Consider the following 26,423-nt stretch of genomic DNA (forward strand, 5'->3'; position numbering starts at 1 on the left):
GCTGTTGGTCTTTTGAAATTTTAGTCAAGGGAAAGATTGGGACTCCCTTTAATCACAGTCTGCATCTTTGAATGGCCCAGCTCATGTAAATGCAGGCTGGTTACAAAAACCTAATTAAATGATACCTTTGATTTCATGTTTTTATTAATTCTCGCTGCAACTGAACTGTTGCTTTATGTAATGGTGTTTTTTTCTGATTTATTTCTGCATCTCTAGGCCTATCTGTCAGTCTGCAAGGATGTCATAATGGTTGGTCTTGGAAACCTCAAGTTTCAAGCATACTTTCTAAATACAGCACTTTCAGTTATACAGACAGGTATGGTGTATTGTGCTAACATCAACACCTCCACACACAATTAGGTGACGTGTTTTTATGTTAACAGAACTGTTGCTTTCTTGCATTATAGAACTTCTTCCTCAAAAAAGGGTGTTTACAGTTGATGCTATTATCATTAATATCACATAGTAGTATATGTACATAAATATTTATGCACACCGATTTTGTGTGTGTATATATATATCTGTATAAAAACAGAATCATTTCAGTATTGGGAGACAAAATTGTAGTGCAGTTTAAATCTGGCTCACATTTGGAAAGTTAAGCTGACAGCAGAGACAGAATTAAAGCTCAGTTCCTGACAAACTATACAATTTTATTCCATGGGCTTCGATAATTTTTTGAAGGAACACTGGGTTTATACTTGTTTCATACATTTCAATTAGTACTTAATTATTCAGCTAAAGGGGCTCAGAAACTAAATCTAGGAAACTATAGCTGTTAGTGGTATATAACTGAGCTTTTTTTCCTAATTTTGTGTCTGAAGAATATCTCATTTCAATTTTCATATTGTGGTATTTACTTCTTTCTCTAGCCAGAGGTGGCTTTTGTACACCAGTGTTACTGTGTGCCCTAAAAGAAATTACTGAAGCTTCTTTAACTCAGAGCACTGAGGTGGATGAAGTAGGAAGTGTTCTCCAAGCTGTACAGACTGTCTTCCAGAAGGTTCTGGAATGTGTTGCCATCAAAATCAAGGAAGAGCGGGAAGAAGGGATTCAGGTATTCCTCTTAACATTGCTACCTGTATGTAGGTAAATCCATACTTTTACTCAAAGGCAAAGTGATGTTACACTTGAGGGTTCTTATTCCACTTAACATCTGATTTATACTTTGAGTAACTTTTTCTAATATTAATGTTTCCCCATCTCCAATAGGTTTTTTTTTAGCCACTGTTGGTCTTGTGACAGGTTCACTAGTAAACCAGAGAATAGTTTATGTCGCCAATGATCTTCCTCATGAATGATTTGCTGTACCAGTGAACTACCCTGGCACTCACAGACTATTAACCTTCTTGTCAATGAAAATGGATTTAATCCCTGAGCAAAGGATATGGTTATATACGTTCTGATCTTGAGACACTTAGGAAATTACGGCTATTTAATGTTTGTTTCGGCATGAATTTCATCATCACATATCTTCAATGTGTGGATGATGTCCCAAAATTCTTCAGACCGTCCTTTCTTCACAGCAAATTGAGCTTCTTGCATTGTGTAGCAGAGAACATGGTAGAAGGCAGATGGACCACAGTGGAAAATATGATGATCTGCTTTTTAGGGCTTTTGAATTACGTTTATTTTTGGTTCAACCAATGTATGATTTGTTTTTTTCTGAAGCTTGTGAGTAGAGTTTTGACATAATGTTGAAGGTTTCCATCCTGATCCCAACTGAATAAAGTACCACAGTGACTCTGAAGGTATCACCTGCACTTCTTTGCAGACAGCAGCTCGTGCAGTATTTCAGCTATTTTCACACAGATCTGTTTTTCTTTGCCTTTAGTTGATGCAGTCTCTTCAAACACCTCTCGGAGATTTCATACGCGCAGTGCAGTGCTGGCGCCCGCTTTGCCCAGCACTTCACCAGGGTGTGCTCTCCACTCTCCTGGCTGCAGTGCTGGCAGAGATAAATTACACACTACAGGAGGTAAAGTTAATGCTGATTGCTTTTTAAAGGTTATATTGGAAGTAGAAAGCTGTGTTCAGAAAATGTGTTCTTCCTGCTGCAGATGAAGATTTTGTGTGCTATAGCATGTTAGGATGTTTCATATGCCATAATTTGATCTTGAAATGCATCTGTTGGGTTTACAAACACATGTAATGTGCATGTCCTGACACTTCATTCACTAGCTGGTTCTGACAGACAATTTCACAATGTTTGAGAAGATCTTTGTGTATTTGTACCAAATCTAGCTGTGAAAGAATGAACGTTTTTCATAGCAGCCTGTCTGGTGCTGTGGTTTGCATTTGAGATGAAAGCAGTGTTAGTGGTACACCAGCAAGTTTTGGCTGTTGTTATGCAGTGTTTACACAGACTTCCCCTCAGCAAAGACAGCTGACCCTGACTGACCGCAGGCACACTCCGGACCAGATAACGTGCTCAGCAGTCAGGGTTCAGGGAGAGGAGGAGGAAGAGGGATTATTTGTGGTTGTGGCACTTGTCCTTCCAAGCAGCCATTATGCTTATGGAGGCCCTGCTTTCCAGGAAGTGGCTTCACACATGCCTACCAATGGAGAAAAGGGAATGAATTCTGAATTTTATGGATACGTGCAGTTGTTCTGGTAAATCACAGCTTGTGTTCTAACTAAATATTTGCCATCCTATTCAGAACTTGATGGAAAAAGAATTGACCTAAGTTTAAGAAATTGTGGTACATACTTAAATATGAATACACAAAGGATGTTCATTTCTGCTCAGTGTGTGTTTATATGTAGTGGCCAGTCATAAACTTGTATCCAGGCAAAGTGTGGAGACCATTTCCCAAGATGCTGTTTACATGGTTCAGTTTTAGCCTTTTAAATTTTATTTTTTGTTATTTTGGACGCTGCTCAATTGATCTAAAAATACTCAAACAATGCATGGGAATGTTTTTTTCTAATCATTTAAGGATAGGTATTGTTTGGTGTAATTACTGAATTGCCTGAATACTTTCTGCATAGGTATTAAGTTATTGACTGCTTCTCTTTAAGGCTTCCAGTGAAAAAGATTTTGCTATCCCAAGGACAGTTTCAGACCTTCCGCCTCTTTCAAGCAGCTTAATGGCCATAATTATCAAGTCTGTTAATGTGGTCAGGTAAATGTTTCTCCATTCATTCGTCCAAGGTTGTTAATCATGTAGAATAGAACAGCTCATGTACATTCAATAACGTTTTAATTTCTGAATTCAAATACATTTTGAGAAATGGACATTTCTGATTAAATTCACCTGTGATCATAATCTTGGGGATACTGACTGGTGAGCTTTTTCTTTTTCTTTTTTTACACATCCAGCAGTTCTCATTTACAAGGTATTCATCTCACTGAGCTCTTTAATCAGATATTTGGCTTTTTTCAATCATAACGTCTGTATAGAATTCAAAACCTTTTGCAAGTCCTATATTTTCATAGAAGAGTTCTTCACTGTTGCTTTTTTTTTTTTAACTGGAAGCATTTCCAATTTAATTTTTATGACATACACATTTTAGAACAAAATGTTAATTAAACTCTAGGTTCTAATTGAGCTACAAGTAGTATTAGATTTAAGGGCCTGAGTTGTTACTAGCAATCCACTGGAGTCATATAATGTATTTTAAACTTCACTATAAATTGATTTTAGAAAGTTCACTATAAATTGCACAAATTAAGTTCCAGCAGTTACAGTATTTTTTTTCACAGACTCTTGATTTCTCAGAGAAGCTGCTTGTTCTATGGGAAAACCTTTTATTTTCTTCCCCAGCAATTTACGAACTCAAACATGCTGACAGTCCCAGAAGCAATTGGTAGTTTTCCACCACCCAATAAGTACTTTTTGCCCTGCGTGGTACCTTCCAAGCTATGGTGGTGGCCTAATAGAATCACAAGCTTGTTCTGTTCTGTTCTATTTTGAAATAAACATCATTTAGAAAGTATATTTACTTCATTTTATCTTTAGGTCATTTTTAAACGAATTACTGGAATGCATTCTCTCTGAAGAAATTGAAGGGGTTTTTAGTCTTACATCTACAGTCTGCATTGTGGTTGTAATTAAAGGTCAGTCAAACCAATTTGTACTGTATATATGTGTGTATATATATATAGTGCTATGTATTTTTAATTTATTTATTCCTGATATACTTTAAATAGAATTCAGCAGGCACTGAGGCATATCACTTGTGCATGGCGGTGTTAAGCTTGCAAGTTTGGATGAAAAATACATAGCTAACTCATAGGGTCCATCTCTGCATTTTGGCTTGCTGCAGTCATATCTTATCTTTAATTAAAACTTCCTTTTTTGTCTTTCAAGAAGATAATCTGACAAGTTGCAGAAGGTGTTTTTTGCTTTTTGTCTTTTAAGCGTTATTTTTGTTCAACATAATCATATTTCAAATAGGTAAGCACAAAACTTCAGTTCTGAAGCATGTTGCACCTGTCATCGAGAGGAAGCTTATAACCTACAAGGAAGCTGCCACAGAAGGATCTAGCAGTACTGAAAGGTAAATTTGCTGTAGGAAATGAACACTAACCCCTCCCGTACCTCTTGCACCATAAATGAGGTGTTCTGTACCTCTGTAATGCAGTTGAAGGACTCTGAATGATTGCATGTTTTAAAGCTGTGGTTAAAACCCTGAGAGACATTGTTCAGCACAGGATTAAATTTCCTGTCCATGCATTTGCTGTGATTGTAATCTTTACATGTTGATTTTAGTTCAGGGCTGTTTTTTGGCATTAATGTGAATGCCTTATGGCTTAAGCCTGTATATTGCAGTACTCACAGGAGTAAGACATCATAGCAGTGACCCTGCTGCTTGGAATCTTGCTTTTGTTACTGAACTGAACTGAGAACCAAGTTCTTTTGATTGAGACCTTACCTGAGAAGCAAAATCACAGAAAAATGAACAGGTTTTTCTTCTGTTAAATCATGAAATGCTGGGTTATCAAGTGCCATAGCAAAATATTGTTTAAAGTGATAATTATGTGCAGGAAAAGAAAGGCTGGAAGCAGAATATTATGATTCAGTTAAGCAATTCTCTTAATCAAGAGAAGGCTGAAAATTTAAAGCATATTTTTAATGTGATTAAATAAATGGGCACATGAGAATGAATAATTGCTACTACTTGAGTGCACTACCAACTATAAATTTCAGTAAGAACACAGATAATTGCTTTATGAATGTATCTGAACATCTCTGCCCCAACCTAGAAATTGGGATGGATGAAGAGTATGAGATACTGCACAGTGATTAATGTTGTGATGTATGAGTGGGTACCTCCTTATCATCTACAACTGACTTTTGTGTAAAATTAAGAGCTTATGAATACAAACACGATGATGGGAAGTGTTCGTAACAGCAATCTGAATTACAGTGTGATAACAAAAAATCCTGCAAAGCTGTGATAGCTTTTGAATTTGTGAGAATTGCAGTTGTGCAGTAAGAACACCCACAAATGTGTCTGGTGGGTGAACTTTTACCCTACTCTCCAGAAAGTAAACAAATTAATGTTGGAAAGGGTTAAGAGAAAGTTCCTCAGTGGTTAGGTTTTCCGTGAGTGATTTACAGTGTTTGTGCTTTCTTAGATAGGCATTCTGGTGGAACTGGCAGGGCCTGTGGTGTTTGCTGGCATGTCATTTTTAGTGCTCTAATCACACTGTGTAACTACAGTGGGGTTATATGCAGTCTGAAACCTGCGCTGTCCTTTGTAAACTTACTGCTGTATTTTCCCACTTTACAATCCCAGCCTCAAAATGTTAATTATGGAGTGCTGCGAGTCAGCTGTTAGATCGTTACTCTGAGCACAGTGCTACAAACACACCATGTTGCACTGATGCTAAAACTTATTACTGTGTTTTAACTAATACTTCATAGTATTACTACTCCTTTCTTCAGAGTATATTATCTCATAGTAACTTTGGTGAATTGCTTTATTTAATGCCCAGGTATGCTAGGAAATGGTGAGATGTTTTAATTTCCCCAGAGATCTGACATTCTGCACCAGCATCTTAAACTTAGAAGTAATCTATTACATATTAATGAAAAAAGAAATAGGTAAAAACCTGTCTGGTCGAGTACTTAAAGTGTTGTCATTAAGCAAGGAATTGTTACACTAATTTAGAAGCAAAACTTTTCATTATAAATTAGTCTTCCCTCTTCAGCTGAGCTAGCAGTTTAAGAAGGCCCCGTGGGTCTGAAATTGCTGTTCAGTGCACTTTAAAATTCTGGACAGCATATTGTATATTGAGAGGATTTCCTCAAGAGTAATAGCACACATGTTAATTTACTTTATAAAATGCAAGTATTTATTTCTAGCCCCCAAAAATGCTAATAAAGCTGTCACTGCCGTGATTCGGAGCCTAGAGAAAAGTGTTCCATGCACTTTGAAACGAAGGTGCTTGGAAATAACACCTTTTTTTCTTGATGCTCTGTAATTACTTTAATTACCATCTCAGTATATGGGTGTTAGAATTGGAACTTGGCAAATGGAAAATATTTCTGTAGCATTACCACTTAGCTAGCTTCCCAGTCTCCTTTTTGCTCTCATTGCATCTGTGGATGGTGACTCTTGCACTGTTCTGTACTGTCAGTTCTGTGCGCGGTATCAGCAAGGTCACCGTCTGTATGCAGGAGAACTGCCTTAAGCTTTCCTGCCTGGGCAGCCCTGCAGTCATGGTGGTGCTTAGGTTACTGTGCAGGCTATTAGCCTTTTTAAGGAGGATGATGTGACATCACCATGGCCATAGGAATTCAGGATGATCTGACATGCAGCATCCTGCTTTGTCTGGTGTACACGTGGTCACGGCGTCTTAGCGATGATGCTAAATATCCGAGTAACTTTGCTTCTTGAGTGTAAGACTGTAACAGTAATAAGAAATTAGCTGAAGGATATATAGAGGTCAGCACTGAAATAATGAAACGATGTTTTGGCAGAAGAGCAAAATCCTTCTGTCTTCATAGGATACTGTGGAGCGTTACTAGAAATGTTGTGCTAGGATGCAACTCCAGAGGCATCCCTGTGTGACAGCTTGAGGGAATGTAAGAAAATAAAAAGGGCCTTCCGAATGGAGGTCCCAAAGCTGACTCCTGTGGCTGTTTAGGAGTAATGTGAAACAGAGAGAGAGAGAACATGGGTGTATGAGGGGATGGAAGCATGGCGTGGCTGCACGCTGTTTCCGCTGTCTAACTGTGTCATGCCTTGTTTGATGCTGTTTCAGAATTCTGTATGAATCGTCCCTGAAAATTTTGGATGAACTTCTGAATCCCTGACCACATGGAAGCTTTTGTCGTGAAAAGAAGGTCTATTGTTTTGGGTTTAAAAAAAAAAAGATTATATTGTAAATTTACTATTAGTTAAGATTTATTTTCTGCTATTCTGTACATTTAAATCAGGCAAGAAGTATAGAAGTGTATATAGAAATCATGTAGTATTAAAGATTCTCAAAGACCTTTAAGAAGGTTTTTTTGTACAAAATTGTCTTTTTTCTTGGGGGGAATAAAAATCACTGTCTTGCTTTTATCAAACAAATGATAGTTGGATCTTATTCTTTGAGACTGAGGCCACCGTAGCCTCTGTCCCTGGGAAGTTCTCAGAGAACTGTCATGTGAATGCGCATGAAGTACAGCAAGGTGGTTGGGTATTGCCAGCATGAATTCACAGAGGGCAAATTCTTCTTGGCCTATCACATTTCCTTCCTTTTTGTGGATGAAAAAAGAGCGGGCATGTCACCTTTCTTGTCCTTAGGAAGACTGTTTATGGAGACTGACGTAATGTATTTGTCGCCAAACTGGAGAGTGATGGACTGTAGAACTACATTTGGAGTGGAAAGCTGCCAGGATGCTCAGGCTTACAACAGTAAGGGTGCTACAAAGTCATGCAGGTTACTGGTGGCATTCCTGAAGGCAGATGCTGTTGCATCAGTTCTGTTCAACATTTTCATTTGAAGTCTTTAGCAGGGAATGAAATGCGAACTCAGTTGGTTGCCAGGTGACTCCACCTTGGGAGCAGTGGTGGGGAAACAGCTGAGGGGCAATGTTGCCCAGCTCAGTAGACAAGAAGAAGAGAAGAACCTGATCGGCCAATGTGACGTTGTTTTGAAGTTACTCCTGCCTGGGGATTGGACTGGATTAGCTCATGGGCTTCATCTCAGTTTAAATAAGTTTAATTGCTTTGTATTTGGCCCTTTTTACAAATTAATGCTGCAGGTGACAGACGTGTAAGCCACTGATTTAGTTTTATAATGGGAACAGGTGCTCTCTTGATACTAGTAATACAATGTCGTTTGCAGAATGTTATTTTGCCTTATCACAGACACTTATGAATTAGATGTCTAAGCTCATGATGCTACATTTTTGCTTATTTTAGATCTTGCAGGCAGCCCCAGAAACTGATTCAGGCAGAGACCAGAAAGATAGCATACGGTCTTTGTCTTAGACTTGGATATCTGATGGTTAACTACAACGTGGTATGGGGTGCTTCCCATTTAGTGTTCATATAAATGGCTCATTGGTATCTCCTGTGTTACTGAATGGCGCTGACATCAAAAATAGCAAACTGACTTAATTTAAGACAGCCTCTTTATTTCTGATTAGGATCTATACGTGGTGCTGTTCACCCATCTATCTAAACAGGCATCTTTCTGTGGTGGGAGTTGGTAAGTTTTCTAGTGCATTAATCTTGTGTGCAGAAGCTTATTTAGCTGGCACGTTGCTATTTGAAAGTAATCACATCCTTAATAAACTGTCAGACTTTGCAAGAGGGAAGTCAGTGTGTGTGTGTGTGTGTGTGTGGAGAGGGGAATTCCAGATTTACTTTCTCCCCACAGTAGCCTGAGCCAGAAAGACATGCTGCCGCAGCAGGTAGCTGCAGGTCTGCCAACTATTTATCTACCAACATCTTCATAAAAACAGTGTTCTCTGGCCTTCATTCTTCTACATCTGCTAACAGGCAGGTGTTCCAGTAATGACCTTTTAAATCTTCTGATTATACAAATTAGTTAATGAATATGTAAATCACTATGGGTTTTTCTTCTGCTATTTGGTCTTCCACTATTTGCTCATATTGGATGAGAGGAGTTACTGCCTTTTTATGCTCCTCAGTTTGTAACACTGCCTTTTTACTTGTCTTTTTTTTTTTCTAGTGGACTACCTGTTACAGACCCAGTATTCTAGATCTGAAATAAAGGTGACAGCCAATGCCAGAAATAGGCAGATTTAATTTGGAGAACTTGGAGGTGATATTGCCAGGAAGGGTGAGAGGGCTTAATTGTCCTCCTGGTGGCTGATCCTCACGTGGTTCTCAGGGGGGTTGAAATAGTTCTGTGGTAGCAGTGCTGCTCAAGATCTAATCCAGCTCTGTTAACAGCTCCTCGTGGGTGAAAAAACATTGGCTTTCTGCAGCATGAGTGCTGATCTTTGAATTCCTTGGGACAAAATCTGTCAAGTGCTTTCTCCTTGGGTCTTTGTAAATTTTCAGACAATTTTATTCAGCTTTGCTTGGTGTTCTCTGTGCAGACTTTTGTCAAAATGTTACGTCCTTACATCTTCCTTCTGTTTTCAAGGTACAAATAAGGAGTATATTTCTTAACCTTTATTATCTTTTCGAAACCCGTAAATCATTTGTGTTTCATATTACTAATGGAAAGTGGCTTTGCAGTGTTGCTGGGGGAGAGGGACTGATCTTTGCTTATTGTTACAGGATGGCTGATATTCAGAAGAGTTTTTGTGGCCATCTATACTATCAGAACTGTACGTCATGGAACTTCCCAGAGTTCTCAGACAGACCTACTGAAATCTGTTCAGTTTTCCAAGCAGATGACTTTGATTAATGAAATAGTTTGAAATGTGCCTGAGATAACAGCACTGTAAGATATTGTTTGAGCAATTGGCCTTGGCAGCCTCTGTTAACATCCCACTAGCACCTGGACAGAAGGTTTTCTACACACAAGTCACACCTGGAGGTGGCATGCTTATAGCTCTCTCCTTCATACATTTATACTCAGTTTAAAGACTTAGTGTAGGAATGAACTGCTTTAATCCATTTCATTAATCGTATCTGTATTGGTTTGCTGTATTAGGGGTTTGGTTCCCTTTTTGCCAACAAAGCTTGTTTGCTGTTTTCTGGCTGGGAAACAAGGCCCAGCAGTCTTCTGTCTATCACAGCTTCAAATAATGAGCTGAAGAAAACCCAGGAGAAGATCTTTGCTTTCTCCTTAGCAAAAAAAATTAAAAAAAAGTCTTCAAGTATGGATCCAACTGCCAAGCTTCAAGCTTGCCAAGGAAAAGGGAAATAAATCTGTTTTGCACCTGATGGTAGCTGCAATTCACTTTGCACGTGAGTGTGCTGCTGCTATCAAGTGCTTTGAGGTCTTCTGGCTTAGAAAAGGAAATCAGAGGGGCTAATTTTGAAGGCACATTCATCGCATGGTAAATGCTTAGCAAAACAATGCCATAATGACTGTGATGTACAACGACATGCTGCATGAACTAACTTCTACTATTATTTCCGGATTTTCTTCTCTTGTGAACAAAGAGCACTTCAGTTTCCTGCCATGGCTGTGTCCAGCTAGAGCAGTGTGTCTTGGTACATTTACCTAGACAGCTCGCTGCTCAGGGCCCCTTTCCCCGGGCAGCCAGCTGTTACAGCAGTTCCCTTAAGCCATGGCAAAGAGGCATGTGTTGTAATAACTGATTTCAGACAGCAAGAGGTGTTAGTGTGGGCTCTGTACAGCCACGTGGCTGAGCACGACCTTACGCAAAGCCCTAGGCTTCAAGCAGCGATGTAATTTTAATTGCATTGTAATTGTGGCTTTAATTTAGTCAGAAATTGTTGGCATTTTTTCCACGAGGTTGCATCGTTCAGCATAGGTGTGTCCTTATGTCTTCTCTAACAGCCGTGGGTCAGTACATCATAGTCCTGGGGAAGCTGCAGAGATTGCATGCGTTGGTACTGCTGAAACTTCAGCAGTGGAAGTTAACCTTCAGCTCTGTAAGCAGGTTTTCAAGGCGGTTCTGTTGCTGTTACTTTATTACTCCTCGTGACTGGGAAGTAAAAGCTGCTAGTAGCTTTTATCTGGTTTGATTTGGCTCTATGTTTAAGCAGTCCTTGCTGGAGAGGCACAGCAATCCTGTACAGCCCATGCCCACCTCAAGGAACCTATAGGGCAGAGCCAGCCCTGCCTCCTGGGTTCTTTGCCTGTGTGATGCCATATGCTTTTCTGCCTTTCGGGGGCAATTATCAAATGCATAAACTCTCATATGAATAAAAAGATATTGATTCTGCATTTTTTTCTCTTTTGGTTCTTAATATAACAATTCCCACTTACTAATTGCCCCACATGGCACCTGAATGCCAGCTTAATATCAAGAAATGTCAGTTTCATAGGCTGACCTTTCTGAAATCTTGCCATGCTTATTAAAAGAGGCATGCATTAGCAACTTCATTTTCTTAAAATAGCATCTAAAGTTAAAATGCAGCATCTGTAAGAGGTTGCAAATCCAATTAGACCAAGAGAATACTTAAAAAAATAATAATAAAAATAAAAAAAGAACAGTGAATCTAATTACTGCTCAGAGCTATTTAAGGTCAGCATGACCCAAGTTATCCCACTGCTCCAATGAGGGAAAAGCTCCTTTTGGTGAGCATGCCCTTTCTAAGTCATCATCATGACAAAATCAGTGTCCTTTATTTCCAAGTGAGCATCCTTAGTGACAAAATCAGGAGTTCTCCCTCCCTCAGCCTCTGTCCCCGGATTTCCTTTGATGGAGCACTGCTCTCAGTCTGCAGGATGGCTGTTTCCATGTGGCCATTTCCAATTGCATGTCAAATCCTTCTACAGCACACGCTGTTTCTATCCGTGTCCTTTAGCCCACCACCAGGGCAGGCAGACGGATTTGCATACATGCAAGAGCTGCTGGGGGAATACCCAGCGTGCGGAGCACAGCAGCCTATGGTCAGATGTTTCAGGTCACACTGATCTTCACAACAACATTTAAACTTAAAAACAGTAGCAAGGAAGTCTGAGACTTAAACTGCATGGCCTACTATGCGTCTGTTACCCAGGAATCTGATTTTTAAATGGAAAAAGGTGAAGGTGCAATAACCTTTTTTTAATGGGTTCTTTATCTTTTGTAATTAGTTTTTCAGATGTCTGTTAGAATTTCAGGTTATATTAATACTGAAAAAGAAGAAAAGTAGAAGCAGTCAATCTGATTCAATCAAAGTTCACGGCAAAGGCTCAGTTTAAAAGGGAGATTGATTCCCTTGAGAAGTCAAGTAAGTGTTTTTATTTGGTCTTTGGTGCTCCATCAGAACACTCTGAACTACAACAGAGAGCAAAGGGAAGGCTTTTCAAAGTCATGATTCAGAACAGAAGTGTGTCCTCTTTCTTCCATTTTTCAGCTTCTCACAGCTTCACCACGACCTGTGCGTATCCTTACCATAACCCCGTACTCACGAGGATACATCATGTAATTTCAGTGCAGTCAAAACAATGCTCCCTTAGGTCACAGCGTATCATTAGTAATCTTCCTGTACCAAAACACATCTCGGGCACAGTGTGACATATCAGAATGCCCTCAGCACACTTTTCTACATTTTTAAACTAGAAACTACACACATACTGATTTTTTCTCAGTGATACTCCAAGATTGTAGTCATGCAGCAATATAGCAAAGTCTCTAAGTCACCACCAAGCTTTCCTTTGTGTCTTTTAAAGTAAGCAGAAGAGCAGTCATTTCCTGGAGGAGCACAAGAAGATGGGCTCAGTCCAAAAATGTACATCTTTGGTAATAAGCAGACAAAGGAAGAGCTGAAGAAAACAATGGGGAGGAGCACACTGACAGTCATCTTCTGTCGTCCTCTCCTCATCACAAGAATAGGCTGGAAAATGTAAGCACCCACACTGTGTGTCTTGTGCAACCAGAGCCTCCTTGTGCGTAACATATGAAAGCGCAGCATGGAAATCTACTAGAATGGAGAGGTCGGGCACTCAGAAGTCAGGAAATACCAGAATGAAGGCGTGCACAGCTGTAGGCTCACCTCCGTGTGCCGAATGACACGGTATTTTTAGAGAGTTGCAGACAAGCCACTTATTCCACACCAAGTGCTCAGTCTGCTCCGCTGATGACTCAAAACCTTCGCTGCTGAAAGCACACCAAGTACGCAGTGCTTTTCTGTTCACCGTGTGGTTCTTCCCTTCATGCGCTGCATGCTGCTCACACCCAGCTCTGAGAACAGAACTGCTAACTTCCACAATGACGTGACACCGCCGCTTTCCTCTGCAGTCCCAGAGTTTCACAATGACTCATGCACCTTTCCAACTCCCTGCAGGTTTCCTTATTGCCATTTTACAATTTTACACTGTGCCCGAGTTAAACATTTTCTGTGAAATTTGGGAACTCTGTGTTGTCAAATTGTTTAGCACTTGTTAGCTCTCAGTACAGCTCTTACATGTCTTCAGCAGCAGTTATGAGTGCTTAGCACCCTCTAAATCAGACCCCAGGTTCCTAGAAAGTGAGGTACATGCAGCTAGAGCTTCCCAGCAGGAGCACAGCAAAAGCAGAAGACGATTCTTTGAGGCACCAGACCCCCATGAAAATGGCTCAGCACTTAACTGTCCCCAGTTTAATGTCCCTAATTTTAACTAATGCTGCAAAGACAAGCTGTCTCGTTTAGTGAAACACCCATGTTCACCTAAATAGTCGTCTTCTCTCTGCAATGAGACTAGGTTCTACAGAGAAGATGGGTAATCACCTTGTGTGGACAGCAAGAGGGAAGAAAAGCCACACTGCTAATGGACTTTGTAACAGCAAAGAATAGTGACATTCAGGCACTCTGCTCTGCTTGTCGAACTGCATACCTGGAATCTCCCTTCTCCCAGGCCTCCTCTTGGGAGTCCCTTGTTTCTGTTTCCATCTGTGAGTCCTCCACTCAGACCTCGGGCTCCAGACAAGACTGTGATCCCAAGGAGAGGGACTGTCCTGGAATCACTGGATAAAGAGATGCCAACTGCTGCTTGTAGTTGTCCAGGTGGAAGCTGGAGGATGATCACGATGGAAAAAACAGTGAATAAGTAAACAGCAAATTACTTCGTAGTACCGTGGTTCTCCAAGAAGTACTGTTCTTTTGTACACCACCAATCCTCTTCTGCTAACGATCCTGTACTGGTCATTAACTGAGAGAGGGATGCACTCAGAGAGGCACAGATACAGACAGCAGAGGTGCCATTGTCTGAAAGAAGCCTACAGGACATGGGTCACCCAAGTGAGGTTTTTCCCACAGCAGGGCAGTAAGCAAAGGCTGAGCAACTTTCATCTTGAAATGATTTGAGATTTCGTTAGATTTCACAGCTTCAAAATAGTTACTGTGTAGGACACAGGTTCCAACTATGTGTTCCGAAACAGACTCCAAATTTAAGAGACCTGCCCCTCATTTTCTAATGACACCTAGATTTTGCTAAGGACTATTTATGTTATGAATGCATGTATATGCATGCACAGCCTGACAGCATTAGGCAGCATTAATTCAAATATATGCGAGTGTTCCTGAGACACATGCTATTTCTAAAGGCAAAAACAAGTTTCTAGTTGCTGAAAAGTCAGTTGAATAGCAAAAATTGGTATTTTAGCTGAGGGAAAATAGCAACCTATTGTAAGATGTCAACATCTGCAAGAATAAAAATCACTTGGAAATTAACCAAAGGGCTCTGACAACTGCAGACAGAAAAACTGTTTAATACTGTTTTGTTGCGCTGTAATATACAGAACAACATTTTTGTTTTCAGGCCTATTAATTAATTCCCGTGTTGCAGGACAAGGTGATTTCATCAACTACATATCTAGTTTTTCAGAATGCCAAAGTGCATTCATCTCATTCAACCTTTAATTTAGCACAGGAGCAATGGATTTTCTCAGGGGATAAGGTATAAACTGTAAAATCTATTCACTGAGAATCAAATCTCACAGATCACAGCAAAGATGGGTAAATCCAGGGTTTTTTTCACTGTTGCTGTCCTCCCTCCCATTAACATCTCAAAGCTCCAAATTCATTTAAAAATGTGGTTCCCTACTGAGACGTGAAATCAGTTTGACCAATGGCAACCAAATCTAATTATTGATTGCATAATTAGGGGCTTCAGCTTTTGATTCCAAAGAGCAAAAATCCATTCACAACAACAACAACAAAAGCCAACAACATTTACTGAAGTGCAGTTTAATTTGGCTATTACATTTGGGTTTGGATTCATTAGCTACTGTAGCCTCCTGCCTTAAGGCACCAGAGGGCTGTTGGTCACTGATGCTGAGTACCCACACGCTGCTACGTGCAGGTTGCTTCACACCACCTTTGCCTCCAGATTTAAACCAAGCACAGCTCAGCACCCCATTTAATGTAGGTACCACCGTAAGCGGTATGTGAAGAAGTCAGCTAAAATTTCAAACGAACCTCCAACAAATTTGGGTTCAATCCAGACTTACATTTACAAAAACGTCTATCTTTCCTAGCAAACCAGCAGGAAATGAGGTGGATTTTTTTTCCTCACAAATGCGTACCGAAGTGGCTGGTCTCATACCAAGAACTCCTACAGCTTTAGCAATCAGCTCAAAACACGCTAATCTAAGCACTCATAAACACAGATGCTTAGGTCTTCACGTTAATGTAAGTCACGTTTATAACTGTCAGTTAATGTAAGTCACATCTCCTGCTATTCTCACAGGTAATTTTCTCTGGCTGCATTTCCTCTCTTGGGCTCTGAACACTCCATTTTAAGCTCTTTTCCGGCTGCTCTTTCCAGCAGCATGTGAAAAACATTATCACTCCGTTACAGCACGGGGAATAAAAGGCCAGCTCAGAGCCTAGCAGTCATAACTAAAATCAACCTACTATTTTTCTCTTTTCCTTTCTTAAAACTCTATCAGTCACACAGTTGCACAGTTCTTGATACATTCTTTCCTTCTGGCTTTGTGTTGAGCTCCTGTTTCTCACTGATGTGGAAAGGTCTTGAGTAAATCTTTTAGCATTCTCCAAAGACATTTTCAAATACTATTTTAGAAACCAGGAGAGCTTTCAAACATTTGAAATCAGCAGTACATTAAAACATCTTTCCTAAATACAACTGAATTGCTGTGATATTCATAAATCAAATCCTACTCTTCTGTCAAGCAGACGTCATTTTATCTAACCACAATGTGCTGAAAGAACATTGATTTATATTATTCACTGGACGATGCTGTGCAATTGTTTTGTTACTCTCTTGAAAAGTTTTCCATTCTTCCCAAACATGAGGGACATTATGGTTTTGGTTTATAATTACGTAACAAATGCTTATTGACCCCATCCCGAGTGCCTGGACAACACAGATGTCACCCAGGGCCAAATAGCATGCAATTAAATACAGATTAAGCACAGAAACCACTGTGTACTCATGTGATATCTGATATATTAGAGATCCTGCAAATATTTATTCTTGTGCTAAGTTGGATTAGTCAAGAATTCATTTAAAAATCTCTAAAACTCTCTTCCTCCTGTGTTCCTCATGGTCCTCCAAGATAAGGCTCCAGTGATGTTTTTTTTTATTCCAAGTTTTTACAGTTGTCTGAATGAGGTCCTTAAGTCACAAACAAGACTCAGGAGGGTTCCTGTGGCTTACCAGCTCTTTGTGCCCTCAAAGCAGTACAGAAGCATAGAATTGTAAAGGTTGGAAAGGACCACTGAGATCACCTCACACCCATGCCCAGACCTCCAGGAACGGCGTCTCCATCACGTCCATGGGCAGCCTGTTCCAACACCTCACCACTCTTTCAGAGAAGAAATTTTTCCAAATATCCAACCTGAGCCTCCCCTGGTGCAACTTAAGGCCATTATCTCTTTTGTCTTAAGTGGCAGAGAACACAGGTGCATTGCCAAGCCTCCAAATAACTCAATTTGTGTCCACATGTACATCTATAAGGGGTAAAATGTGCATACAGACACTAGGAAGAATTTTGGATGACAAATGGTTAAATATATATCTTTGTAAAAATGCTATTCAACTAAATCTCAGGGCACTTACTTCTGATATTAATAGCATTTAACATTTCTTCACATAAAGTCTGTGAATATTTTACTTTCATCCTCGAGAGGCAGAAAATAAATGGTAAAATAGTCTAAATTCCATCTTGTCTGGGCAGGCATATAGCACAAACCTTTCTGCCTCTTTCCTTCCTTTTCCCCCCCAGCCCCCACCAATACATCTTAGCATTGTGTCAGGATATCCAGGTTACTGAATCTTAGATAAACTCCCTGATAGATACTGTGCCCAGTGGATTTGGGGCCCATTGATGGGAGCAAATGATCTGCAATTAACCCACTCAAAAGTCTTGATTGGAGATGGTGACAGGGCAGTGAGAGGAAGAAAGAAGATTAATAAGTAATTCTAACATTCAGGGGTTTTTGTTTTGTTTTGTTTGGTTTGGTTTTGTTTCTAAGGGTGTAGGTAGGATGTCTTTAGCACAGCTGGAACTGACCTTCTGTCCAAGCTCTATATTATTGGATAAAGTGACAAATAATTCTGTGAGCCTCAAACAAAACGGTTCCACCATGCACAAGTGCACATGCACAACTCCTGTGATCCTGCATGTGTGCCTGTGCATGTGTAGATCTAAACAAAAGAAACCAAACCTGCTTTATGTCAGTACCTGAGTACATAGTGAAACTCAGATGTTACCCCCGTGTGCTATCTTCTCCTTACTTGGCCTTTTGTTCTCATGCATTATTGTAATGCTGTTACAACATTTTACTCACATCACTTAATTGCTCATAAGCATGTAACTACTACGAGTATTTTCTCATTGTGTGTTTTTATGCCTCAGTTATTCTCTGGCAATGTTCTACTTTAATGGATTAATGTATTTACCTACTACTTTATCACTACCCTCTTTTCAGATTGTGTAATTTGACAACTTTTCTTTTTACATCCCTAAAAATTCTATTTCAATTCAAAATTCTATTTTCATCCCTAAAAATTCAGTTTCTCAGATTTTTCAATTTGTTCCTGCTACTATTTCATTCTGAACAGTAATAAATTAAGAAAATGAATCCTATACTCATCCTCTTTTCTCTTCCATGCCAAACTACTTCTGCTTACCAACGTCTTTTCTAGCAGAGCTGTTTGCTTTTAACAAAAGTATGGAATGGCCGAATGAAAGGGAGAGAGAGTGCAAAAGAGAGAGAATGACCTTACTGTCCAGTGGCTGGATCACGTCTTTGAGTCAACCAGAGCAAAAATGGGAGCCTTTAAAATCTCCTGCCAGGCAGGTGCCCTGGCTAGCAAGCTATTAGCCATACTGGGATCATCCTCAGATAAAGGCACTTCTCAGTGGAAGTTTGGTTATGGCACATAACGTTTCTCACAAAAATCCTCAGTCAGACAGCACAGCATTTCCAGACAGAAAAGTGTTTCCTTGAAAATCTCCTGTTCAGCTGTGGTTACCATGGATAAGGATGTAAATCTTTGATATGTATAAAATCATACAGATTGTCCTGCTCTCCTTTCACTTTGCCCAGCACATTTTTTATACCTGTATTGGCATCATAAAGACTCAGCTCCAGCTATTAATGACACGCTAAACGTCAATGTTATTCACTGTGCTGAAATTTTCTGATCTGTAATTGCCAAAGTCTTTCTTCCACACAGTCTCACATTCACCCCCAGCCACGTTAGTGGACAGCTGACACAACCCCTCAGCAACCATTCAGTACCTTTACTAGTTTAGAATGCCTTACCAGAAAGATTTAGGTATGTCCTTAAAAATAAAGACACCTTCCTGATGCCTTCTTCTACATCGGGTCTGAAAGTTTTGTTTGAGCTCCACAACATCTCTGGCTTCAAGAATGGCATTGCATATTTTCCAGCCTTTCTGGCAGCTTTCTCAGGTAAAGCACACTCTTCAAGATTTCTCTTTCTCATAGCTCAGAAAACATGAAAACATCCAAATAAAAACCACTGCAGAAGGTTGCCAGACCTAAGCATGGAGGCTTTTTTTATTACACAGACTGTTAAAAACTTTGGCACTGAGAAACATCTTGAGAAAAACACTGTGAACCAGCAAGCAACCTGCATGTGTCATAACACGTTATTTCCACCGTAATTCTGTTATTCATCTGATTTACATGCAGAATGGACTCTTACAGTCTTCACCCATGTCAGCAACCAAACTCATTCTACCTACTCCTGATGACTTCAGTCTGTTCCTGAAGCTTTAAGGCAGGTCTGTGTGTCTTTCTTAGCTGCAGCCTGCTGTAAAACCTTAAGACTGAGCCAGGTAGGGAGAGCTTCAGGCTCGTCGCTCCTGAGATCTGCTACCTGAGTTACTTCCAAGTGCCCCATTCACTCCCTGGTTGACTTTCTACTCTTTGACATTTTACTCTTCTGTTTTCCAACCTTGTTTACTCAAGGATTTCTTCCTGGCTTTGACCAACACCCTTTCTCTCTTGATTCTTCACAGTTTCACATGGATTTGAACACATTTTTTTTTTGTTTTTTGTTTCTTTTTTGCTAATCCCCTGCACAAGGAGATAACGAGAATTTTTATTTCCTTTTAAAATCTGCATAGTATTTGATCATAAATTTACAGGAGCTATGCAAATTGTTTGTTGCAGAGCTGCAGCATCTTCCAGTAATACCTCTGCTGTTTAGTGTTTTGAGGAACAACATGTTCTCTCAGCGTGTCTGCCATTTGCTCCTTTCTTACCTTCAGCTGTTTTGCAGTTCTCTGCTAGTTCAGATGACCTTTCTCCATGTTCCTACTACTAGCTTTTAAAGCCAGATGGTTTGCATAACCCATGAGAATATACTAATTTATGTTTCTGCACTTTCTCATCTTGCTCTCCACCTCCACCCCTCCCCCCCAATCCCTTTTTTTTTTTTTTTTTTTTTTTTGTTTCTATACTCTCAGCGCTCAGATTTCTTTCAGAATTGCTGAAATTGATTTCCTGTTTGGCTTGAAAGGACCTACTGAGTTCACGAACCCACTCCTCTGCAAGATGTAGGCAACCATGTAAGAGACTTCCACAACAGAAATGCTTTGAAAGACCATGTAATCCTTGTGCCAGCCAACAGCAACCAGTGTCAGTTTCTTTCATTTCTTTGACATTTTTGTTTCTTCATCAATTGTTTGCGGCCAAGTCACCAGCCTTAACCACCCAGCAAAGGAGGTGACTTTTCACTAGCCCTACAAACCATGACTCTTCTTCATCTCACACTTTTCCCAGGGCAAAACTGAGAATTACAGAAGTCTGCAGCTGTCATCAGAGCACCAGGAGGCATAAGTATCCTGCATGGCCCTCATGGATCTCCCCATAGTGCCCTGCCTGGAGCCTAGGGCAGTGCTCCCACCTGACTACCCCACAGCAGGTCCTGGTGGTCCCAATGCAGTGGTTGGATGCCTTGTGCTGAGCCTGGCTCAGATGCCACTTTTGTGAGCAAGGAGGAATGGCTGGTGGGAAAGAGGCTTCAGGAAGCCCTCTAGCCATCCCATGATCTTCCAGAGTCACTTGGTTTTGTGGGGTTCCATTATTTTCTGGTTGATGGCAAAGTTACTTCATGTACTACAAATCTAACTCTTTTCAAATACTTTTGAATGTGAGTCTGCCACGACTATGATTGAAATCAAGGATAATGTTTTTCAGGGTGTATAATTAGAGCCACTTACCTCCAAAACAAAGGTCAGGAGAATCTGAACTTCAGCATCAGAAGAAGAATTTGAGCTGGAGTTGTGCAGCCTGGAAAAGAGAAGGCACTGGGGAGAACTAAGAGCGGCCTTCCAGTATCTAAAGAGGGGCTATTAGAAAGGAGGAGCAGATTCTTTAGCAGGGTCTGTTGGATAGAACAAGGGGAAATGCTTTCAAAGTAAAAGAGGGGAAATTCAGATTGGATATAAGGAAGAAGTTACTTACAATAAGGGCAGTGAAGCACTGCCTCAGGTTGCTCAGAGATGTGGATGCCCCATTCCTGGAAACATCCAAGGCCAGGCAGGATGAGGCTCTGAGCAACCTGATCGAGCTGTAGGTGTCCCTCTTTACTGCAGGGTAGCTGGCTAGTCGACCTTTAAGGGTCCCTTACAACACAAACAATTCTACGATTCTAAGAGTTAAGCAGATAGAGGCGCTGGCTGACAGGCCTGGGATTTTGCCATCATTCACAGCATCACACAACTGGTTGTCCTGGTCAGACACACAGCTCCTGCCAGATAGCATGGCACAGCCCCTGTGCTATTTCAGCTTGGTGTCTGCAACTGCTACATTAAAGACTCAATATATGAGAAGCTGTGAATGGAGAGGCAGCCAATGGGTTTGTGCTGAGCCTTATTTACCAGCCAGGCCACTGGATCCCACTCCTGCAGAGTGAGATGGGAACTGGAGAAGAAGGATGCTCTCAGGCAAGCATGAGTGCCATCAGCTGAGGGTTCATAAAATGCTTCATCACAATGGTTATTTTTCTATGGAAAAAATAACGCTAAAAAAATTACTGCCTGAAGGACCGACATGGAGCTGTGTCAGTGGAGAGGCAGCTGGGGGTGAGGGAAAGGCTCTGCCGCAGAGGGCAGTGGGCATGGAATGGGCTGCCCAGGGCAGCGGGCACGGCCCTGAATGGAGGAGCGCGTTTGGACACCGCCATCAGACACAGGGTCGGGTTTGGGCGCTGCTGTGTGGAGCCGGGGGTTGGTCTCCATGATCCTTGAGCGTCCCTTCCATCTCGGGGTATTCCACGACTCAGTGACATTACTGAGCAGACTGCGGGGAGAATCCACCCGTCCGACGCATTTATAAGGACAAAAACTTAGACACGGGCTGCACTGTTTTCCCGGCAGGTTCGCGAAGCAGACGCGTTGAATAACCCCCTCCCCTCGGCCGTCTTTAGGGGCTTCGAGAGGGAAGAACCATCCGCCTCTCCGTCACTTCGTCAGCCCCAGGCCGGCCCGCGCCGCGGCGCTCCCGGGCGGGGAGCGGGGAGGCGGGAGCCGAGCGGGAAGCGTTCCCCGCCCCGCTGTGCCGGGCGGAGCGGGTCGGGCCGGGGCGGGGCCGGCTGTGGGGGGCGGGCGGGCGGTGCAGGTCGCTGTCCTGGGTGTTGAATCCGCTGCGGCTGCCGCTCTCCGGAGCCGGGGAGGCAAAGGGAGAGCGGGCGGCATGGAGTGAGGGCCGGCGGCGGCGGGCGGGAGAGGGACGGCCGCCTGCGATGGGCCAGGCATGATGGGGACGCTCGGCTCCGTCGTCGCTCTGCTGCTGCAGCTCCTCGCCGCCGCCCCGCGCGGACACCCGCTCTCCTCCGCCGGAGCCGCCACCGAGGCGCGGATCGGTGAGTGGGGCGGGCGGGGAGCGGGGCCGCGCCTTCTCCCGGTTCTCTGCGCTGCCGCCCGGCGCCGTCCTCCCGCCCGCTATGCAGACCGGCACGGCCCCGCCGGCCGCGCTCCGCTGCTCGTCCTCCCGCGCCGCTCCCACCCGATGCGCCCCGGAGCCGCGCTGCTGGGAGCTGCCCCGACGCTCCGTGAGGAGCCGGGCTCACCGAGGCACCCCGCGCGCTGACAGCTCGCCCCGAGGCCGCTGTGGTCGAGGGGCCGCAGCGGGGACTGGCCGCGAAACGCTCCCAGCCTCTGCCTGCCTAACGCTCGTCCCGGATTAGTGGTTTCAGCCCGCGTGTTTGGAAACCGCAGCACATCCCTAGGCCACAGCCCACAGGTGCAGCCCAGCACCTGCAGCTCGTTGTGCCGGAGATGGGGACCGCCTGGCTGAGGCTGGGAGAGTGCCTGGAGATGCTTGTCCCGACGAGGCCGTTCAGCAGCCGCCTCCTCTGGGGGCCATCGCGGTTTGAGCCCTTTCTCTTTTAGGGGATGCACCTTGTGGGAACCTTCCCGTGGACATACAGGGGCCCTAAAACAAGCTCAATGCCGTTAGGGTCAGTGTTGTTGTCCTGTGCAGCCCTCTCGTTGCACAGAGCTCTTGTAGCTGCTCTCCAAAGCTGTCTCCAATGGCACAAGCTCACGCAGGCAGCTCTCGCTTCACTTTGCAGTATCTTTCTGAAACTCACACCAGCGAGGTCATAACTTGCTTTTGTCCCAGTTAAACAGCTACATAAAGCTGTTACAGAGATCAGAGAGTGAGAGCCAAGCTGTCTCAGAGAAATCCATCTTTTTCTCAAGACAAAAATTACAGTGACTTTCAGTAACAAAGGGAGCCTCTTAAAAAAGTATCCCTGCATATGCACTGCTTATTAAGGAGGAATTAAAATCAACTGACTTTTGTTTGTTTTTTCAATGAGTCTTTGGTCAAGTGGCAATAGAAATGAGCAATTTCTGGATCTAGTTGGATCTAGTGAAGGTAGCAATGCAAGGTTTAAGGAGACACATTTTGGGATGGATCTACCCCTCCCTTCTCTCTCTTGGTTGCTATAGATATAGACTGTTTTTCACAATCTTCTGAGGTAAAAGCTAGCATAGATACTGAAAGTAGGAGCTGTAATTTGTGTTTGATGAGAATGCCATGGGTTATCATCGTGCTTTCAAAGAAGCCAGATTTTGATTCTCTCTCCTTAAACGTAAACTGCAAATCATTCTTGGTCATGAAATATTTTTCAGCATATTGTAGCTACAAAACAATGTTTGTGTGTTTGTCACTTCCCTGTGCTTCTGCCTCAGCAAGGCCTGCCAGCCCATGAGGGCTGTCCTTGTGTGGCAGGGAATGGGGCAGAGCAGGCTTCATGAGCATGGGGAGGCTGGTGGTCCAGGAGGTATGGTTCTGAGATGCTGCAGTAGTGTTGAAACAAGTGGAACCTTTCTACTTCTACTGGCTTAAAGAAATAACGGATACCCCAGAGATCTGTTTTGAAAGAGGGGGGAAGATTTATTGTGCTTGACAAGATGTAGGAAAACGTCTGCACTGTTGAAACTGAAACAGGTTTATTTGTCCCTTCTTTCACAATTCCTTTATTTTTTTTACTGACTAGTATTACATATCTTGAGATCAAACTATTACAATCATTTTATGCAATTTTAGACTACGGCTTTTTAGGCAGAAACAAGAGATGAAAATGCAATCCTACAAGGTATCTGAGTCTGAGGATTATTGTGGTTATAGGTGGAAGATACTCATTTGGCTCCTTCTTGTGTACAGTCCCATTTTCTTTAACTGAAGATTAAACACAGATGCATTATATTACCTCTATGATACGTGATGGGAAATGCCTTGAAAACCATGCAATTATATAAATGGTTTTTTATTAATTTGTTTCTATTAAGTGTTTCAGAAGGTTGTCCTAAAAGCTGTTTCACAGGAAGAACATTATGTTTTTAGGATGTTTTCATCCAATTTCATTGTTATTGCCTTTTTTCCCCTCAACTTTTGTCTCTGTTTGGCAATCTGCTAGGCATCTTGAAATGGTGGCGTATTTGTTCTGTCATATACTTAACAAACTTGTTTAAGAAATTGGAAATTTTAAAGTTTTGATCAAATAAAATAAAGGATCTTTGGATTTGTTCTTCTCTCTACATAGTTTTTGAGGCTTTGTAGGTTATTCCTGTGGGAAGGTGTTTTTATAAGAAACTATTATCCATAAGAGTACATATTGTTTTCTGCTTCTACTCTTTATTAAAACTTATTTGTTCATGTTTTAAAGAATACTATTAGGAAACCTACAGCCCTTCTGTCTCTGTCTTTTGCTTAGATTTAGCTGAGGAAGGCTTTGTCTTTCCACAAGAAAAAAACAATCTGAGGACATTGTTACTGTTCATAGAATCAGCACAGAATCACCAAAGGTGGAGAAGACCTCCAGGATCATCCAGTTCATTGGCCTTTGGTGAAATGGTGGTGCTGGACATTTAATACTCCAAATTCTTTATTTATAAGACACAGTCTACTTGAGAATATGGAATTTTTAGAAGCAGTGTTTTATGAAGTAGTCATTGTTAAACAGATCCTGACAAATTGGATAGAGGAGTTGGACACGATGATCCTTGTGGGTCCTTTCCAGCTCAGAGCATTCCATGGTTCTGCATTTGCTAAATTAATCAGATTTTGGTTTGTCTGCTCCTGTAATGGTGGTTATTTAGATTTTTTTTCAATAAGTAATTTTCTCATTAGTAAATGAACATGCCGAGGAAGCAGTTAAACTTAAAATGTCTTCCAAAAAACATTAAGCACTTCAGTAAAAATCCTGTCTCTGCCAATTAACAAATTTCCAGCAGTTGTTTAGCCTTCTAAATAGATGCTTCTATTTTATTTCTATTCTAAGTTGCAGTGGTTTTTGGTTCTCTTATTAGGTATGGTGTGTGAGGTAGAGAACAAAACAAAATGTGAACATTGCTTATCACATTATTTTATTAGTCCTAAAATAACAATACTTCAGAGCAGAAGTCATTCTGATATGTGTTGCTAAAGAGAATCAGAGTGAGCATGCTGCAGTGCCTTCACATTGCCCTCTAACATGTAAAATGATGCTTATAACCTTCAGTGACTAGGGTAGAACTTGGCAATTTAAATTAATCCTTTGTGCTGCTCATAATCTCGTGGGTTTAGTTTTTTTTTTAGACTGCATTTTCTTCTTAAATGAGTACATTAACGTGCAGTGGAAATTTCTGGAAACAGTTGTTCCATGCACTGTATAAGGTGCTCCTTCGAAATTGTATTATAATCATCAAATGCAAAATTTCTGCAAGTCGAATGCTTGTGATTTTAATTTTTAATGGACAAAAGGACAAGTTGGTCAAATATCAGCTCGTAAACATGCAGGTTCTTCTGAACACATAGCTGTGTGTGTTTCCTTGGTATTTAAGTGGGATTGACTGTACTCAAAGACTTTTAAATAACACTGCATGTACACTGCAGGACTTCCACGAAGTATAGTGCGTGTGTTTAACAGCTGAAAAAAACTAATTTTGGCAAGGGTTAGGAATTTCATGGGATTAAGGCGGAACAGGAGCAAGAAATTAGAAGAGCGGGGATTTCATTTACCATAGGTGGAAACAATTTCTTCAGTGTGAATTCTTAAATTAGAAGAGGATGAAATAAATAGTAGGGCAGATGAAAAGAATACAAAACCTTTGGCTTTTCTGCTGCTGCTTCAAACGCAACGCAGAGGATGTTGTGAAAGAGACCTTTAGGAACAGCACAAAAGTGGATCTTAGTTTAGTTCTTGTTGGGTGGCTGTTTCTGTAACAAGATTAATCCAGCCACTGCTCTCGGCCGTTGCTGTCAACTGCCTTGGAGAGCCAAGACTGAACCTGGGCTAAAACATTGCTTCCTGCAGTAACTTTGAGCCAAGGCAAAGCTCACTGAAGTCAATGTCAGCCTTCCCATTGACTTCAGCAGCATTTGGATCAGAATTCTGGTCGAGGCTTGCAGCAGACTGGCTGAGAAAGCAGGGGAATTGCAGTGTCACCATCTGTTCAGTAGATAAC

The 26,423-nt window shown here is 41.7% G+C and overlaps 1 protein-coding gene across 1 annotated transcript in view; it reads left to right on the forward strand.

The window, feature by feature from the left end:
* Positions 1 to 7,462, forward strand: part of NCAPG2 (non-SMC condensin II complex subunit G2) — a 36,374-nt gene extending 28,912 nt beyond the window's left edge. Inside the window, exons 22-28 of the mRNA XM_065731529.1 lie at positions 217 to 316; positions 873 to 1,057; positions 1,835 to 1,978; positions 3,022 to 3,125; positions 3,963 to 4,060; positions 4,401 to 4,503; positions 7,217 to 7,462. Of these exons, the coding sequence (XP_065587601.1) occupies positions 217 to 316; positions 873 to 1,057; positions 1,835 to 1,978; positions 3,022 to 3,125; positions 3,963 to 4,060; positions 4,401 to 4,503; positions 7,217 to 7,268 (786 nt within the window). The 3' untranslated portion in view covers positions 7,269 to 7,462. The remainder of the gene's footprint in view (positions 1 to 216; positions 317 to 872; positions 1,058 to 1,834; positions 1,979 to 3,021; positions 3,126 to 3,962; positions 4,061 to 4,400; positions 4,504 to 7,216) is intronic.
* Positions 7,463 to 26,423: the final 18,961 nt, after the last annotated feature.

Source organism: Cyrtonyx montezumae, unplaced genomic scaffold (genome assembly GCF_038088225.1).
Source record: "Cyrtonyx montezumae isolate F1298 unplaced genomic scaffold, pur_monq_1.0 scaffold_14, whole genome shotgun sequence".
NCBI classification, from domain to species: domain Eukaryota; kingdom Metazoa; phylum Chordata; class Aves; order Galliformes; family Odontophoridae; genus Cyrtonyx; species Cyrtonyx montezumae.